This window comes from Babylonia areolata, chromosome 3 (assembly GCF_041734735.1).
Source record: "Babylonia areolata isolate BAREFJ2019XMU chromosome 3, ASM4173473v1, whole genome shotgun sequence".
In the NCBI taxonomy this organism is placed as follows: Eukaryota; Metazoa; Mollusca; class Gastropoda; order Neogastropoda; family Buccinidae; genus Babylonia; species Babylonia areolata.
The window spans coordinates 55,095,445-55,113,309 of NC_134878.1; the positions used below are offsets into that span (position 1 = coordinate 55,095,445).

Below are 17,865 nucleotides of genomic sequence, written 5' to 3' on the forward strand. Positions count from 1 at the left end.
AAGAGTATGCGCTCAGCTTCTGAGCATGCGCTGTTGAAATATGACGTGTGTATGTTGTTTGTGGATTTCCCCCCTCGCCTTTCGAGTTGTAAAATCGGCTGGTGTGTTTCTTCAGCTGGGAAAAAAGACAGCGTACAAAGCAGTGTTAATTAACATGTCTGTAGTGTTCGTTTGTTGGCACTGACGACTTTTGACTGTTGTTGGTTTACTTGGAAGAACGCTTGAAATCGTGAATCCATTACGAGTCTGCGTGTCGTCTGCCAGTTTCCTCATTTGCGGTAAGTTTGGAGCTATTCACACAGTTGCCCCCCTTCGTTTTCCGTGGCGACTTGTTAAATATTTTAGGCTATTGTAAATATCCGAAAGACCTAAAGTAAAACTGCCATGGTATAACAAACACACAGACCCTTAAGATTCGATAGGTTAGCAGTAACACTGTCTGTTGGAAGCCATCGGGTTCTTTCCACTTGCAATTTAAAAGAAAGGGGGGAAAAAAAGAAGAAAGGCAAGCAACACACCAAAAACATTTACTGATTTAGATCTAGTGTTTGTTTTAAATTGTTTAACCTCTCAGGTCTGACACGCTCTTCTTTGTAGATCTAGAGGCCTCCACTTGTCTCGCAAACCACCAATTTGGATCTGCTGATCTTCATCGGACTCTCTGCTCCTTGCTTAACAAACTGAACATCGTCAGAATAATTATCAGCACCATAGTTATTTATGGTAAACGTAAAGTCTTAATGTTAGCAGACTAAACAGTCCAAAATATGGCAACACACGGACACAGACCACACACGCACACATCGTTGATCGCGGTTCCACAGCAAAAAGACAACCGGTGTAACACTGAGCCACTTCGTCCCCTAATTTGGAACGTTGGGGCCATGTTGTCTGTCAGAACGCACTTGGAGAAACCTCTATAGATTTTATTGTGCCACAGGGAACGGTCAGATCGATCTAATTATATGTTTGGAACTTCTGTTGGAAACAGAACCAACTTGTTATGTCTCTCACAGGATTGATCAGCAGAGAAAGAGATGTGTATGCGTGTTCAGAAGTGAGTGCCCATCTACCTTTCAGATTGTGTGTGTGTGTGTGCACTCGAAAACCCCGTGCCCGTGCATAAACGAATGCCTGCGCTCACGATTACGGTAAAGTGATCTAATCCCTACCGATTCAGTCACCAGTTTTGGTTTTCAAGGCATTGCTGTAGACTAACAGCACATCTATTTCATTCGCACAGTCATTAACTTTTGTCAGACTGTCTGTGATTTGAATACAACGCCTGTCGTGTTTTTATGTGCTATTTTTAGTTCTGCAGAAGCCGTTAGAAAACGTTTGTTTGCTTGATCTAAATCCGACCTGTTCTGGGTCTCAGAGCATTTCTTTCGACTGGCAGCATATCGATTTGGTTCGCACAGTCAATGACTTTTGAAAGAGTCTAAGACTGTCAGTGATTGAATACAACCTGTCTTGATTCTGTGTTCTATTTTTAGTTCTACAGAAGCCATTAAAAAACGTCGGTGTGCCTGATCTATATCCGACCAGCCTGATCTAAACACGACCATGTTGATCTAATGCCGACCACAGTTATGAATATGTGTATCTGGATCTGGATATGTACTTTGATGGAGCTGAAATTGACTGTAACTGCACGCAGTGTGTGTAGTGCTGGATGTAAAATCAGGATAGGGATGAGACAAACGGACACTTTCACACACAGTCACAGACCGTCACACACACACACACACACACACACACTAGAAACAAATTGCACACACACACACACACACACACACACACACACACAACAGTAAGTCCTATAGGACATTTGTTATAGTTGTTGGATGTTGGCGTTTATAACGTTTCCATTTTCCCTAGCGTTCTCTCCCTATCCACCCTCCACACATACACACATTTTTACCCCTCCCCCTCCCACAACCCTTACCCCCACGTGTTTTTTTTTTAATTTGTTTGTTTGTTTTTTTCCCCCGTCTAATATCACTTCAAGTGGAAAGACGTTAAACTGAAGACAACAACAACAACAACAGCAACAACAACAACACCACACACACACACACACACACACACACACACACAAACACAAAAAAAAACAAAAAAAGAAGACCACGTCACATCTGAACCGGTTGGGATTGAAACGGTGGATCTAACCTCGACCAATTTTATCTGTCACCGCCTGGACAAAAATAGCTCAGAAAACGACTGAAATATGACGTAATCGCTTCCCAGAACATGTTTATTTCTATTCATAGGTATGCGAGACGAAGTTGGCAAGTCAACTGTTTCTTACATGTTACATAGTCACACTACACTTGCCAAACCAGTGTGTTGACATCATAGTCATTTGTCGTCAAAACTGTCTTCTGGTAACTCACACACACCAGGGGCTGTTTCGCGCCACTCTACGTCACTGTTCGGATTCCCATGATGTTCAGATTGGTCAAAATGACCGGTTTATTCCGTTAACGTACCCAACAAGGATTCCCCGAGCTGCAGCCGTGAATAGATCTGTGCATTGCTAATCACGGTGAGGAGGTGCGTGCTGCACACGGGGTCTCGATTTATTGTCTAATTCGAATGACCAGGCGCTCAGTTTCAATTTCCAGTCAAACTTGGAAGAAAGGATGAGACTGGGATTCGAAACCAGACCGTCAAGGACTGACACAATATTGGCAGATAGGCCTAAAGCTTCTTAATCATTGTGCCACCTTCCGCCGGGAGAAGACGTCATCATGTGCATGCCAGGCTGGCTGTCGTGTGACTTTGGAGGCCATGATGGAAGATACATGACACTGTGCCACTGCGTTGTATACGTCACCCTCACACCCCTCCATCCCATGGTTGTAATTGTGATACCCTTGCCATAGAAAAATGCAAGAAGGTAATCGTATGTGTAGTGAAGGACACATATATCAGTGGCTTTTCGGTGGGTGTTAAAATTTTTAATTCAAATTATTTGGGGTGGGGGGAGGGGAACTGCGAGATATTGACGGATGAAATCCTTTGAATCAATCTTGTTCTCGAGGACTTGAGCAAAAACAAAATCGGCCTCAAACCGGTTACATAATTATGATGATATTGTAAATTATGGTAATACGAAAAAGTAACAGTCACCAAGGAAAATATTCAAAGCCATTAAAAGTTTTGGGGCGCAAGTTAACCAAGTTACGGTCTGCGTGAGTGCAAGAAGTTCCTCTTCCACGTCCAGTATTGCTGACAGCGTGTCGCCCTGCAGTGACGTCATGCCGAAACGCTCGAGAGAGACTATCTCGTTTCCCCCAAAGAGGTAAAATCTTGGGTCTTGATAGGTTAATGTACGTCGCTGATTCCACCGGGTCGCACGAGTGCGTCGGTTGAGGGTAGCCTACTGCCTTATAGATTATAATTATTAGTGGGTCAGCGTTCAGTGAGTACTGATCCGTACGAGGAACTGATGGAGCTGTCGCTGTTTCCTCGTTGAATGGTTCCAGTCTACAATTGAATGTGAAATTCTTTTTTCTCCCAACTATTATCAGCAACTAGGCTGCAAATAATTCATCTCTTTAGTGATGGTCAGTCTGTTAAGTTAGGATAGGTATACACTGATACAGTCAGATTCAGGGATGTGTGTATGTGTGCGTGCCTGAAGCCTGATTGGATGACGCAGGAAACGAGTGATGAACGCCCAGTGGCAGCCGTCAGTCTGCTCTACCCAGGCAGGCAGGCTGTTGTGCAAATGAACCCGTGTTTGTAAAGCGCTTAGAGCTTGGTCTCCGACCGAGGATAGGCGCCATATAAGGATCCATATCAATCAGTCAGTCTCTTCATCGCTTAATTTTGTCTCTTTTCCTTCGTCGATTGGCTGCTCCCTCGAAAGCTGACATTCTTTACGTCCAAGGACATGCATTTCCCTCGAAAGCTGACATTCTTTACGTCCAAGGACATGCATGCAGCGAGCTTGTGGCACACCTTCCAGTTCTTTGTGAAATGTCGTCATTGTGTAAATTACGTCAATATCCTGCCTTTGGTGTTTTTACGTATTTGGGTTTGTTTTTCCGTCCCTTAAAGTGGCACATTTTTGACTTAAGTGTTCACTTTGCGTGAGCTTGGTAGGTTGAGCTTATAAAACTAAGCTTAGCCCAAGTCTTCTGCGCTGCTGGTGGGTGGAATGTTTGTCGGGCTTTGTTTCCTTTCGTCTGCGCAGTGTTTGAAGAGAAACTGTTGTCCTGTATGTTTGACATGCATTAGGTAAGACATTGGAATAATCAGTTTTATGTACTGTTTTTGTGTACTTCACCATAAATGGAACGAAAGCTTATTGACATCATGCCTACGTATAGAAGAAAGTCCTGCATGACCCAGCAGCATGAAACATGGAACATTAATTGCATGAATAAAACTGACAAAGGACGAGGAGTTTATGATATATATTAAGATTTTAATACAACTTAAACTGACTCTGTGCCTCATCAAAAACAGTACGTATTCTAAAAAATGTAATATTTTAAATCGAAACGGAATGCCCCAAACAGTTCACCGTTCCTGTGTTTCAATGCAGAAGCGTTACAAATCAAATAAATGTAAAATAAGCTACGAAAATCATGGGATGTTATGAGAAAAACTAAACAGCAATGATTATATCTTATTTTACCCGCATGCGTTCTGAGAACTGTCCGAATTTGTTCGTATCTCACATCCCTTGACCAGCACACACACACACACACACACACACACAGACAGAGACAGAGAGAGCGTAGCAGTCGCGAGTTATGGAGAATGAGGTACATGTGAAGTTTGGGAATGGGATACCTGGCCTGGAGGAGATGGCTGAAATGATTATTGTTGGACGCCAGACCATCGCCTGAGAGACCTTTTGAACGAGTGAAAGATCAGCCATGGACGTTTTCATCAGCTGAATCTCCGCGGGCGGACTATCGCGGGGGAACAAAGTAACACCCCACTCAGGGTCTTCTTTCCAATGACAAAGATTATGACCGCGAATGTTAAAAGACGACTTCCACACAATATTTCTTGGTCTTCGGTGTACAGCATCTGACGAAGGCCTGAAGGAAAGCCAAATAAGGGCCCACGTCTGACTCTAACTCAGTGGTTGTTTGATAGTGACTAGGGTTGTGTGTTTTGAACAAACATGAACCCATGGCTGGTGCGGGTGGCTGCTCTGGTCACTTACGTTGAATAGAAGTGACCACTCTGACGTCAGCATATCCTGTATACTTAAGTATAATAAGTAGGAGATATAGAAGATAAAGTGACAATAACGACCTCAATGACCGACATCCCAGTTATCAGGGCTTCCCTTCTGACCGAATGGGCAAGGTACAGTAAGAGAAGTCGGAAACAAAGGTTGCGAATGAAATGTATAGGCGTTCTGGAGCGAACACTCACCGAAATTTTAGATAATTCCCTCCAAGAAGAATTAAGCTGTTCAGCCGATTCCAGCTTAAAGTTCCTCTGACTAGAGATATGAATACCCAACCCTGGTACATCTTTTTCTTTTCATTTTTCACCATCCAACTGTGTGTGTGTGTGTGTGTGCAACTAAGGCAACCAGTGAGTTCCTGCATATCTCCACAGAGCAGCTATCGTTTGCTCCATACATTCTACGTCTTTTACAGGTCCAATGATTTATGTTGAACGTGGGACTTTCGCATGGACGTTCTCTCAGTCATATGCAGAGTATTTTTCAGTTTTTTTTTCATTTCCAGCGTTTTTCTGAGGGGTGAAGAGGACGGAAGGTCCGCACACAAGCTGACTTGAGAGCTGGGAAAAGATCACCATCCTAACCTTTTAGGTGTCATGCTTAGTTTACGGCTGACTTGGTTTCATGTTACACATTCACAAATCTGATTCACATGAAACTGAATACGATGTTCTGTTTTCTTTCCTTTTCATTCTATGTATCTTTCTTTCTTTTCTCTCTCTCTCTCTCTCTCTCTCTCTCTCTCTCTCTCTCTCTCTCTCTCTCTCTCTCTCTGTCCCTCTCTCTGTCCCTCTCTCTCTGTCTGCCCGTCTGTCTCTCTGTTGCTGTCTCTCCATTGCTTGTTTCCCCCATTCTCTCTTTTGTTTTATTATTTTATATTACCAGGGTTCAAATGACTATCATTAAGTACTGTATAGTGCAGACTGGATGAAAAAAGCTCATTATTGATCGTGATCTATTATCCTCAAGAATAAATGACAATTTTGTCTTAGTTTTCTTGTTTCCTTTTTTTCCTCTTTTTCCTCCTCTTCCTCTTCCCCAGTCTTCGGGTGTCAATTGATTTCTTAAAATATAACGTCGTGGTTCACCCCCGCCCGCCCCCCTAACCCCACCCACCCCCACCCCCACCTCTTTTTTGACTCACTTGTGTAAACAAGTGAGTCTATGTTTTAACCCGGTGTTCGGTTGTCTGTGTGTGTGTGGCTGTGTGTCTGTGTGTCTGTGTGTCCGTGGTAAACTTTAACATTGACATTTTCTCTGCAACTACTTTGTCAGTTGACACCAAATTTGGCATAAAAATAGGAAAAATTCAGTTCTTTCCAGTCATCTTGTTTAAAACAATATTGCGCCTCTGGGATGGGCACAAAAAAATAAAGAATGAAGCCTAATTATATGCAAACTGCATTTACTGTTATATTTATATTTTTTGTATTCTCTAAACTTGGCACTTTGATCTGATATTCTGACCCAACAGCTAGAGCAGTCATTATTATCATTTTTTGTTCAAACAGGAACTTCTTTTGCTAAGCATGGAAGTTTTATTTATTTTGCAAACGTTTTGGTGCAGATAGTAAAAAAGGGAAATTACTCTGTAATGGTAGGGGGAGTTAATTTGCTTTAAACTGATCTTTCTCATCTTAAATATTACATTTTGAAACAAGAGAGGCAAGGCCTTCAAGACTCACTTATGATGCACTTTTTAAAAAACATCCAAGCTTTTTATGTATTGAGTATAATTTCAAAATGTAATATTTAAGATGAGAAAGATCAGTTGAAAGCAAACTAAGTCCCCCAGCAGAGTAATTTCCCTTGTTTTACTGCCTGCAGCAAAACGTTTGCAATAAACAAAACTTTCATGCTTAGCAAAAGAAGTTCCTGTTTGAACAAAAAATGAAAATAATGACAGATCTTTTGTTGAGTCGAATATCAGATCAAAGTGCCAAGTTTAGAGAATATAAAAAATATAAATATATCAGTAAATGCATTATACTCAATACATAAAAAGCTTGGATTTTTTAAAAAGTGTATCACAAGTGAGTCTTGAAGGCTCTGCCTCTCTTGTTTTCTTTGTTTTACTGTCTTTTAGTATTTCCGTTTCCCTGTTTTCTTTCTTTCTTTCTTTTTGTCCCTTATATTCACGTCATCCTTGTTTGCCTGGTTTCTGTTTTGTTCTACTTTTTGCATCACAGTCGTCGTCTTCCGCCCGTGCATAAAAAAGCAAAAAACAAACAACAACAACAACAACAACAAAAAAACAATGGCGCGAGGCCTAAAACAGCCTATACCAACAGCCTGTGTAGGTGGAACTTTTCGTTCGTCGCAATGTGATATATATATCAGCTGATGAGAAAGGTAAAGTGTGGCTGATGTACGTGCTGAACTAGACAGGACTGGCGTGAGAGACCGAGTTCGTGCGGGAGGAGACGGCTTCTCTGATTAAGTCGGTGAGTTTGGACATATATGTATATATTATCATTAGCGACTATGCTTTTGAGGACAAGTGCTGACAGGCTAGTTTGCATCCACTGTGTGTCGCTGGTCGTTTTTTGGTGGGTTAGGACTCTGAAGGTGCAGGTACTGAGAAGTGGAGGATGGAGCTGTATCAGTATATGTGTGATCAATGAATTTGATCCATATGCTCTTACTAGAAGTAGAACTCACTTTTGGCACTGTTAGTGTTAATCTCTCTCTCTCTCTCTCTCTCTCTCTCTATCTATCTATCTCTCTCTCTTTTGGGAGGTTAGGACTCGGTGCCGCAAGTACTATGAAGTAGAGGATGGAACTGTGTGTGTGATCAATGAACTTTAAGTAGATGATCAATCTAAAACCCACTTTTGTCACTGTTACTCTCTCCCTCTCTCTCTCTCTCTCTCTCTCTCTCTCTCTGATAAAAAAATATTGCTTTGTTCGAAATTTCTCTGTTCTTCTGTCTGTGTCTCTCTGTTTCAGTATTAATCTTATCTCACTGATTGATTCCAGTCTGTCATTGTTGATAATTTCCAGTCTGAACCCGTTAAAATCGAACATGGAGTCCCACAGGGATCTGTTTTAGGCCCAGTGCTATTCACACTGTACACTGCTCCTCTCGTTGAAAGTATCAACCGCCATAATGTCAGTCATCATTCTTATGCTGATGTCTGTTAACTCCAGAAGAATGATACCCCCGAAAAACTGTCGACGCTCTTGCAAGAAACATCCAACTGCTTCTTGGACATTCAAAACTGGATTACCCTAAATAAGTTACAATTGAACGCGGACAAAACTGGAACAATATCATAGGAAGTAAACAAAAACTCTCTTCCATCACAACTGACACAATCAAACTTGGCAGTACATCCATCCCTCTTTCCAGTTCAGTCAGGAACCTCGGCGTTGCCCTTGACAACATACTGTCCATGCAAAAATTAATCAGTCAGATGTGTCAATCCTGCTACTGTCAAATGCGGCGCATCAGTTCCATCCGGAAATACCTGTCCATTGACGCAACATCTAGATTTGTCGTTTCTCTCATTCTCTCTCGCCTTGACTATTGTAACTCTCTATTGTCTGGTTTGCCTGCTTCATCCATTCAGTTCCTTCAGCGCATACAAAACTGTGCTGCCCGACTCGTCCTCAGAAAGAAAAGATCTGAGCACATCGCTTTTCCTTTGCAACATCTCCACTGGCACCCTGTCTCACACAGAATAAAATACAAGATCAGCACTCTATGTTATAAATGTATTCACAAATCTGCCCCTTCCTATCTCTGTGGCTGCCTTCACTTGTACACTCCATCTCGTTCACTACGATCGGCTTCGGATCTACTCTTTTTACGCATACCCAGATTCAAAAACTCGACTTTTGGCCGCCGTTCTTTCTCTCTCTGGACCTTGCAATTGGAATGAACTTCCTCCTTCGATTCGTCAGGTCTCCACACTCAGCTCTTTCAAGTCTGGCCCTAAAACCCACCTCTTCCCAAAAAATTTATTAATAGCCTCCCTTCCCTGCCTCTTCCTTGACTTCAGTTTCTCTAGTTTTAGAGTTATGCATGCGTATGAATGACTGGTGCGAAAGCGCTTTGATTTGTCTCTGCACAAGATTCAGCGCTATATAAATACCATTATTATTATTATTTATACCTCTCTCTGTCTGTCCCTCCTGAATGTGTGTCTCTGGCTCTCTCTCTCTCTCTCTCTCTCTCTCTCTCTCTCTCTCTCTCTCTCTCTCTGTGTGTGTTTCTCACTCCCTGTCTCTCTCTGTCTGCCTATCTGTCTGTCTGTCTTTTTCTCTTTATCTCTTTCTCTTACTATTGCTGTTACTTTTTCCCTCCCTCCCTTTCCCCCATCTCTTTCTGATCTGTATCTCTGTTTCAGTATGTGTCTGCCTCTCTCTTTGACCCCCCTCCCCACTCTCTCTCTCTCTCTGTCTCTATCTGTGTCTCTGTCTATATGTCCGTTTCTCTGTGTCACTATGTGTGTTTCTCTTTCTGTCTCTTTTTGTCTCTCTCTCTGTGATAAAAAGACATATTTTGTTCAAAATTTCTGTCTTCGTCTGTCAGCGTCTCTCTGTTTTAGTATGTCTGTCTGCCTCTCTCTGTGCCCCCACACCCCCCTTTCTCTTTCTATTTTTCTGCGTGTCTCTGTCTGTCTGTTTGTCTCTCTCTCTGATCCAATATATTGTTTGAAATTTCTGTCTTCCTCTGTCTGTGTGTCTCTGTTTCAGTGTGTCTGTCTGCCTCTCTCTTTCTCTGTATGTGTGTGGGGGGAGGGGGATATGTGTGTATGCGTAAACATGAATATATGTATAAATATATATGTTGTAAAACGCATGACAACGACAATAAGTATGTATCTGGTATGCTTTTGACTATAACTACTTCCGCGGCCGTTTATGACCCCATAGATTAGCTGAGTGGTCCCCTCTCCTTCCGCCAGCGGTGTCAGCGAGGGTTAGAGTGCTATTTCGTGAGGGAGTTATTAAGGTGGGTGTATTTATTTTATTTGGAAAAATAACAAGATTGGTGCACGCAACGAGTGTATGCCGGCGGCGTGATTTTGTCACTCATTTTGTGTGCGTGACCGAGGTGGGTTTCGCCGAAGCGCGGGGGACACCGTTCACTTGTGACACGTCAGTAATGAACACGAACATCTTTCCCGGAAAGAAAGGCATACCTTTTCAACATTGAGGTGTTGTTGTTTTTTTTTGTTTGTTTGTTTTTGTTTTGTTTTTGTTTTTTGTTTGTTTGTTTGTTTTTTAAGTTTTTCAGACTTGAATTATAGGTTGAAAACTGTCAGTTATTGACCACTATAAAATTGAATAAGAGGTCCAGTCAGCCGATGATGCGGGTTAGCTGTCTTGCATTAAAAAAAAAAGAAGAAAAAAAGAGAGAAAATAGAAGAAGAAAAAAACACACACACACACGAAATGAACAATAAAACAATCATCATCAAAATTAAATTAAAAACAGAAAAAGTAGGTCTGTTTGTGAAATGAAGCCAGCTATCACTGAAGAAACGTCAGCTGTTCCAACTATTCACTGACTGACCCAGTCCAGTCAGTCTTGGCAATCTAACCTTCGTATGTCAAGTCACGTGGCTGTATGATGAACCTGATTGGTCAAGGACAGGAAATCCCAGCTCGAGTTGACATACACATGGAGAGACTGACTCTCCTCACTGACACACACACACAAGCACACGCTCTCATCAGTGGGCACGTGTGCTTGCATGAACATATTATGCATACATGCAGGCACACACTCACCCGCACATGTCCACATCAGCAAGCACACGAACTGAAGCGTTGACACACTGACTCACGTAGTGTTGAGTTCAACGACCAAATTCCAGGGCACGGTCTTGGGCAGTTCACACACACATACACACACACACACACACACACACACACACACATACGCACGCAACTATTAAATATACGATGTCCAACACAGGCACGCATGTGCCAGTGCGCACAACAAAAAACGTGTGTGTGTTTACCACACACTGCAGACAGACGCATGCGCGTATATCTACGTACAGGATTGACATTGCATTGGCGTAAGTAAACACATATCCAGACGCTTACACAATTATGCGCACTGAGAAGCGCGCGCATGCACACATACACACGCACGCACGCACGCACACACACGCACAAGATCATAATAGGTACTCAACGACTTTCAACATTATGCACCCCACCCCTCCTCCACACCTTATCTCCGCTTTCCCCTCCACACACACACTCACATCACACACACACACGCACACACACACACTATTCTCTGACATACAGAGAGCTGACATTCCCATCATTCGTTCGTTTTTGCAGCCTGAAGAAGACAGCAGCAGTTTGGACTGACCCTCCGAAGCCCCCCTCAAGTTAATTCTGCCACAAACGGCATCATGCGACAGCAGATGTTCCGGGACGCAGTGGTTGATGCCACGTACTATCCCATTGTCTTCTGCACTGGCGCCTTGTGCCTCATCCTCTTCAAGTTCATCAGCCCTTACGTGTCTGGAAAGCTCTGGAGTAACTACACTCATCTGCCCAAGGGGGTCAGAATTGACTGGGGAACAAGGTAATCAGCATCACTGGCTTCGGTGGTGGCTTTGGAGGTGGTGGGGGAGGAGAGGTGTGTATGGGGGGGGGGGTTGAGGAGTAGGGGTTGGGAGGAGGAGGGGGGGGTAATAGCCATAGGGGCCAGGTGGAGAAAGAGAGAGAGTCATAATCAGAATTTTAGAATTCTGATTCAGAGAGAGAGAGAGAGAGGGGAGGGGGGGAGGGGGGGGGAGGGGAGGAGACTTAAAAATAGTAACTTTCTGTCAGTCTGAGCCCGTCTCTGATTGTGTGTCTGACTGTGTATGTTACTCTGTGTGTGTGTGTGTGTGTGCGCGCGCGCGCGCGCGTGTGTGTGAAATGTTTGTTGGTGTATGACTGATGTATGCTCATATTTGCTTAATTTGAAGGACGAAAATAATCACATCTTCCAAAAGTGACATAAAAAATAAAAAAAAACGATGTGAAAGAATTGAAACATCTTTTCTATGATCTGATGAAAAAAGGGTTATTGGGTCTGACTTGATGGCTGTCATGAAAGCAGATCTATTTTTACGCTATCTATTTGTAACAGTGTTTAGAGAGGCTTTCATTTACAGCCACCTGTGTTGATAAATCTACACATCAGAACTGAGGGACCTTCATCTTATCTTACTGTGGTGGTACAGTTCTTTGACATTGTTATCTTTGTGCTGCACGCCCAATTAAGTTATCAGTTATTGTTATCTTTGTACTGCACGCCCAATTAAGTTATCAGTTATCATAATGCAAAACCAAAACCAAAATTCAACACATAACCGGTTTTCAAACTACACTGTACACAGCGATGATAAAACCTCAAATTAATCTTGTGCATTCTCTGTAGTATTTTATTTATTCACAGACCATTCAGATCATATAACAGTTAACGGAATTGTTCATTAAACATCCAGGTCGAAAATGTTGCACCAGTAAACTTTGTTCGGTGGCAGAAATTAAACGTGATTTGATGATGGGATGAAACTGCAAGCCAAACCTCTGTGTGCACGTGTGTATTTATGAATTGGGTTAGTGTTATCATAATTTCTCTCCATGTCATCTGCAAAGTTAACCCAAACAATGTGTGCATCACACACACACACACACACACACACACACACACACACACACACACACACACACACACACAGAAGCCTCAAATATATATATAGAAAGAGAACATCCATGGCCATACTGATACTATTGAGTGTTACACACCAAAAAACAACAATAGCATCTATAAATTTAGCATTAAGACCACTAATAAAAACAACAATACAACAACAACAACAGTTCATTTGATATAATGAACTCAGCAGTCCTTACCCTGTCACGGAAAATGACTAATCGTTGCAGGGTGGTCTCCACGGCACATGCCACGACTGTCTCTCTGATGTCTGCCTACGCCCATCTGTATGATGATGACATGCACACACACCCTGTATGGTGAGTTTGATCCACTCAATCACAAAGCAAAAAGGATAAAGTGAGAGGGAAAACAGCATAAAACATGCTCAGAAATCAATAAACTATGGTATGCATGCGTATAAGCGATCTATTAGGTTATACCAAGTTGTTTTTTCTGATAGGGTAACGATGTATTTGATAATAAAGAAACGAGTCATTTTTTTATTCAGTTGACATTATTGTAAGTCAGTCTGCTTTGAACTAACAAAAATGAAGAAGCCTTTATGGCAATGGGAAATTAAATTCAATATTATTTTGTGTGTAGTATATATATATACACATAACCATGTGCTGTTGTGAAAACCATGGGTCAAAGTATTAGTCATCACATGAAATGATTAGAACAGAAAAAAAAAAAGTGACTGTCATGCTGATAAGCGGGTTTTGATTTGTGTTTATTGGTGATTTGGTAAGTTACGTTGTTGTTTTTGTTGTTGTTGTTGTTGTTTTTATAGCTGGCAGTAATCTTTATCATAAGGACTGCCACTCAAGGACTGACACAGTGAAAGACTTTTCTGACTACATGTGTTAGATATCTGTTCATTTTCTAAATCTAATCAATTGCAGGTGGGATTGTCCGTTGGTCAGAACAGCATGTGCTGTTGTTATCGGTTACATGGTTATGGGTAAGTCTGCCATTTCCAGTCAATTATGAAACAATAAAACAATAACAGCCACAATAATAGTAATGAAAATAATAATGATAATAATAATATATCATCATCATCATCATCAATTAATTATCTACATGAAAAAGAAACACCTTACGTTATTCAGACTGTTAATTAAGGTCAGAAAGTTACTGAAATATTGTCATCTGAAAGATTGTCAAAACCACCAACATCCAGTACTCTGTAAGCAGAATATTCACCTGCAGGGAAGCACCAATGGAATATCCTGTATGTCAGATGAGCATGGCATTTTCAGGCCTTGCGGAAAGCATTCCTTTCCGAGAGTTTCTATTCGGTAGTATCTTTGTATTACAAAACCAGTAGACATTTTTGGTGTAGATTTTCACTCACGCACACGCACATACACAGACACACACACAGACACACACCCCACCCCCCACCCACACAAAGTCCACGTGCACTTGCAAATGCATGTTGGCATGTACATCGGAGCGTGTGTGTGTGTGCGTGCGTGCGCACGCATGTGTGCACTGTTAATGGTTCCATCAGCAAGATTATGGGTTAGTTTTAGTAGATGTACCTAGATTACCATCTGCAAGAAACTTTTATGTGTAAATATTTCTATAATGTCTACAGTCTTTTAAATCTCGCTCACACTTAACAAATTAAAACAATTCTTCTGCGTCATCATCAACAACAACAAGATGATGAACAGTAGATGTGTTGCTTTCGCATGTTTCAGATCTCATCTTGATAACGATCTACTTCAAAGACATGGGAGAGCTGGAGTACTATGTCCACCATTCAGCGTCCATTTTCGCATACTACTACGTTGTGGTGAGATTTTGGCATGTTTTGGCATGTCTGTATATTTCAGGGACACCATTTTGTTTTGTGTCAACGAGTACATTATAGTTATCATTTGACAGAACAGGGTGAAATGTTTTTTTCTGTCTGTCATGTTTGTCTGTCTTTCTGTCTGTCACTATAGGTGTGTGTGTGTGGCTGTGCGTGTGTGTGTGTGTGTGTGCGAGAGAGAGAGAGAGAGCGTGCATGCACCTGTGTGTGTGTGTTCCTGTATGTGTATGTGTGTGCGCGCATGTGATTTGTGTGTCTGTCTGTCTGTATGTAAATAGTGTGTGTTTGTGGGAGAGAGAGACAAGAGAGAGATTGCGAAGAGTTTCAGAATATTAAAGACTGGATATTCAATGATGATTTTCCAATGAAATCTAACTACATGTATTTTGCTTACAATTCAAAAGAAACATATTCCTTCTCATACCCTTCATTTCATCAAAGGTTATAGTCAGAGTTCCAATCTAAAATAAGTTTTATGATAATCCTGTAATTAGTGTAAAGATAAGTATATCTGAAAGATTAAAGTAAGAAAATGCATTGTACGCCAGTGTTTATGTAGCTGCATAGAAGAAAAAAAAACAAATGTTAAGTTAATGATAGATTGTTAAATGCTTCTCATGTGTTGCAAAAATAAATCTTTATGAGAAACGACTCCTATTTTGTATTTATTTATTCATTTATCTATAAAAATAAATGGCCCAGTTTTCGGTTATGTTAACCCCATTATGTTTATTTACCATGGAAAGTATGAAGAGTATATATATTTGCTTGAATCTCTCTCTCTCTCTCTCTCCCTGTTTTGAGAGAGAGGGTGCTATATAAATGTACATTATCATTATTTTGCTCATTGTATTCTCTCTTTTTATTTTCAGTCCTACGGAGTGATGCCATATTTTGCCAACTTCCGACTTCTATCTGAAATTTCAACTCCATTCCTCAACATCAGGTGAGCCAAACATTTTGAATTCTAAAAAAATCTAGCTTTCTGGTGTGTGTGTGTGTGTGTGTGTGTGTGTGTGTGTTCTTGTTGCTTTCTTTTGTGTATGTGTGTGTGTGTGTGCGCACGTGTGCATATATGCATATATATACATATATGTGCACATGTATACAGTATATGTGTATGTGAAGTGTGTTCATATCAATAATGTGGCTTGAATACATAATTTTTTATCTCTGCAAACGCAGTTATACAACATCAAATCACCAGGTTTGGAGCTCTTGTTAAGACCATGAAAAGACACAAAATGCACACACACAACTCACCCCCCCCCCCCACCCTCCCAACCCCCCAAATTTGGAGATAATCTGGTGTGGCTCTTATGAAGCCACATATTACAGTAACAAAGCTTTCATGCACTCCAGCGCAGGCAACCCACCTCCCAACCCCCCAACTGACAAACCCTCTTACACACATTCCCCCTGCCCCCATCCCTTTTCGCCACCAGGTGGTTCCTGCTGACCATAGGGGTGCCCAAGTCCAGCCGCACCTACATCGCCAACCGCATCGTGCTGCTCATCTCCTTCTTCTTCTGCCGTGTGCTCGTCATCCCTTTCTACTGGCTCAAGGTGTTCACTGCCACCTACAGGGACGATTTCGCCCTCCTGGGCCACACGCCCCTGGTGCTGGTCCTCACCTGCGTCATCCTGGACTCGCTGAACATCTACTGGTTCTGTAAACTGTTCCAAGGCTTCCTCAACTGGCTGCCCTCCCTGCCCATCATCACAAGGATGGGGAGCAGAAGCAGCAGCAGTAGCAGCAGATCCGCTGCAGCGGTGGGGGCAGGGTGCTGGGAGAAAAGGGAGACGGACAGAGTCAAATCGGGGTAGTCTATTCTGCGCTGGGTGGGTGGGATGGGTGTGGTGGGGTGGGGTGGGGGGGTTGTTTAAAACACACATATAGCCTTAATTGTCTCCAGTGGGGATTTTTTTTTTTTTTTTTTTTTTTTTTTTTTTTTTTTGAGAGAGAGAGAGAGAGAATAGGAATCGATGTATTCACTCAGTCTAGCAAAAAAAAAAAAAAAAGAGGGGAGTAGTATGGGGGTTGGGGTGGGGTGGGTCAAAATTGGGGTATTTTAGTGATGTGGATATCATTTATTTTTGGGGGGGGGAAGGGGAGGGGGGGGAGAAGGTGTCAAGAAGCCAAATAATCCACAAATAGATATAGTTTTTGTATACATGCTACACCTTATCTTCCAAGTCATGGAGTAGAAATAGGCAAGTTTTCTTAAGAGAGAGAGCTGGGGGGTAGGGGTGGGGAGAAAAAAGGACAAAAGAGGTTCTGAGAAGGGAAGGGGTTAGGGGCTGGTGTGAGGCTCAGAGCAGATGAATGACATGTATCTAACTCAATGCACTTCTAAAGTATTGTCTGTGCCGCTTGAAACCAACCTCATGAAATAAGTTGCATGGGAATAAGAAGAGCACACAGATTCTGACCTCAAAGCTCTTGTTGGTGCTTCAGATCAAAAACATTTCCCCCACCCAGCACCCACCCCCTCAAAAAAATTATTGGGGGGGGGGAGGCGGTGAAAGAGAAAGCCGGCTTGAAATTCTGTTGATTGACCAAATGGAAACACAGAAACACACGATATTTGACTGCAAACACTGATAGTTGTGTTAAGTCATACCAAATGAAAGAATGAGGACAGCGTTAGCAGCAAGAGCATCAGTAGGTAAAAGTACACAAAATAGTTATGGTAGACTTGTAGCGAGGTATCACAGAAAAAACAAGACAAAAAAAATTAGTATTGCAGTGAACCTAATAAATTATGGTGATACCGCTGAGAGTGGGGATGTTAGGGGGGTGGGGACAACAAGACATCATTCAGACTTCCAGCTGAAACTGTTCCAAAATATTTACCTGGATTTGTTTTTCTCTTCTGTTTGTAACTTTTTGGTTCGCAATGTGGCATAAGACCTGGAATTTGCGATGAATATGAGTATTCAGAGCAATAATAAAACTGCTGACAATTATATCTTGTATCATAATGCAGTCCACCTAAAACTGCCCACTCATCATGAAAGGATTGTCAAAGACAGAAACAAAGAATGGCAGAATAGCGTCTTGGGGGGAGAGAGAGAGAGAGAGAGACTTTTTTCTTCACGTTTGTGTGAGGACAGGCAGTACCATGAACA

At 42.0% G+C, this 17,865-nt stretch overlaps 1 protein-coding gene across 1 annotated transcript; it reads left to right on the forward strand.

Moving 5' to 3' along the window:
- Nucleotides 1–7,566: 7,566 nt before the first annotated feature.
- LOC143280635 (TLC domain-containing protein 4-B-like) lies at nt 7,567–16,560 on the forward strand. Its single transcript, XM_076585359.1, has 7 exons — nt 7,567–7,665; nt 11,531–11,780; nt 13,133–13,222; nt 13,811–13,869; nt 14,618–14,712; nt 15,606–15,679; nt 16,179–16,560. The coding sequence occupies exons 2-7, from the start codon at nt 11,605–11,607 to the stop codon at nt 16,558–16,560; spliced, it is 876 nt and encodes a 291-aa protein (XP_076441474.1). The 5' UTR covers nt 7,567–7,665; nt 11,531–11,604.
- The last annotated feature ends 1,305 nt before the right edge of the window (nt 16,561–17,865 follow it).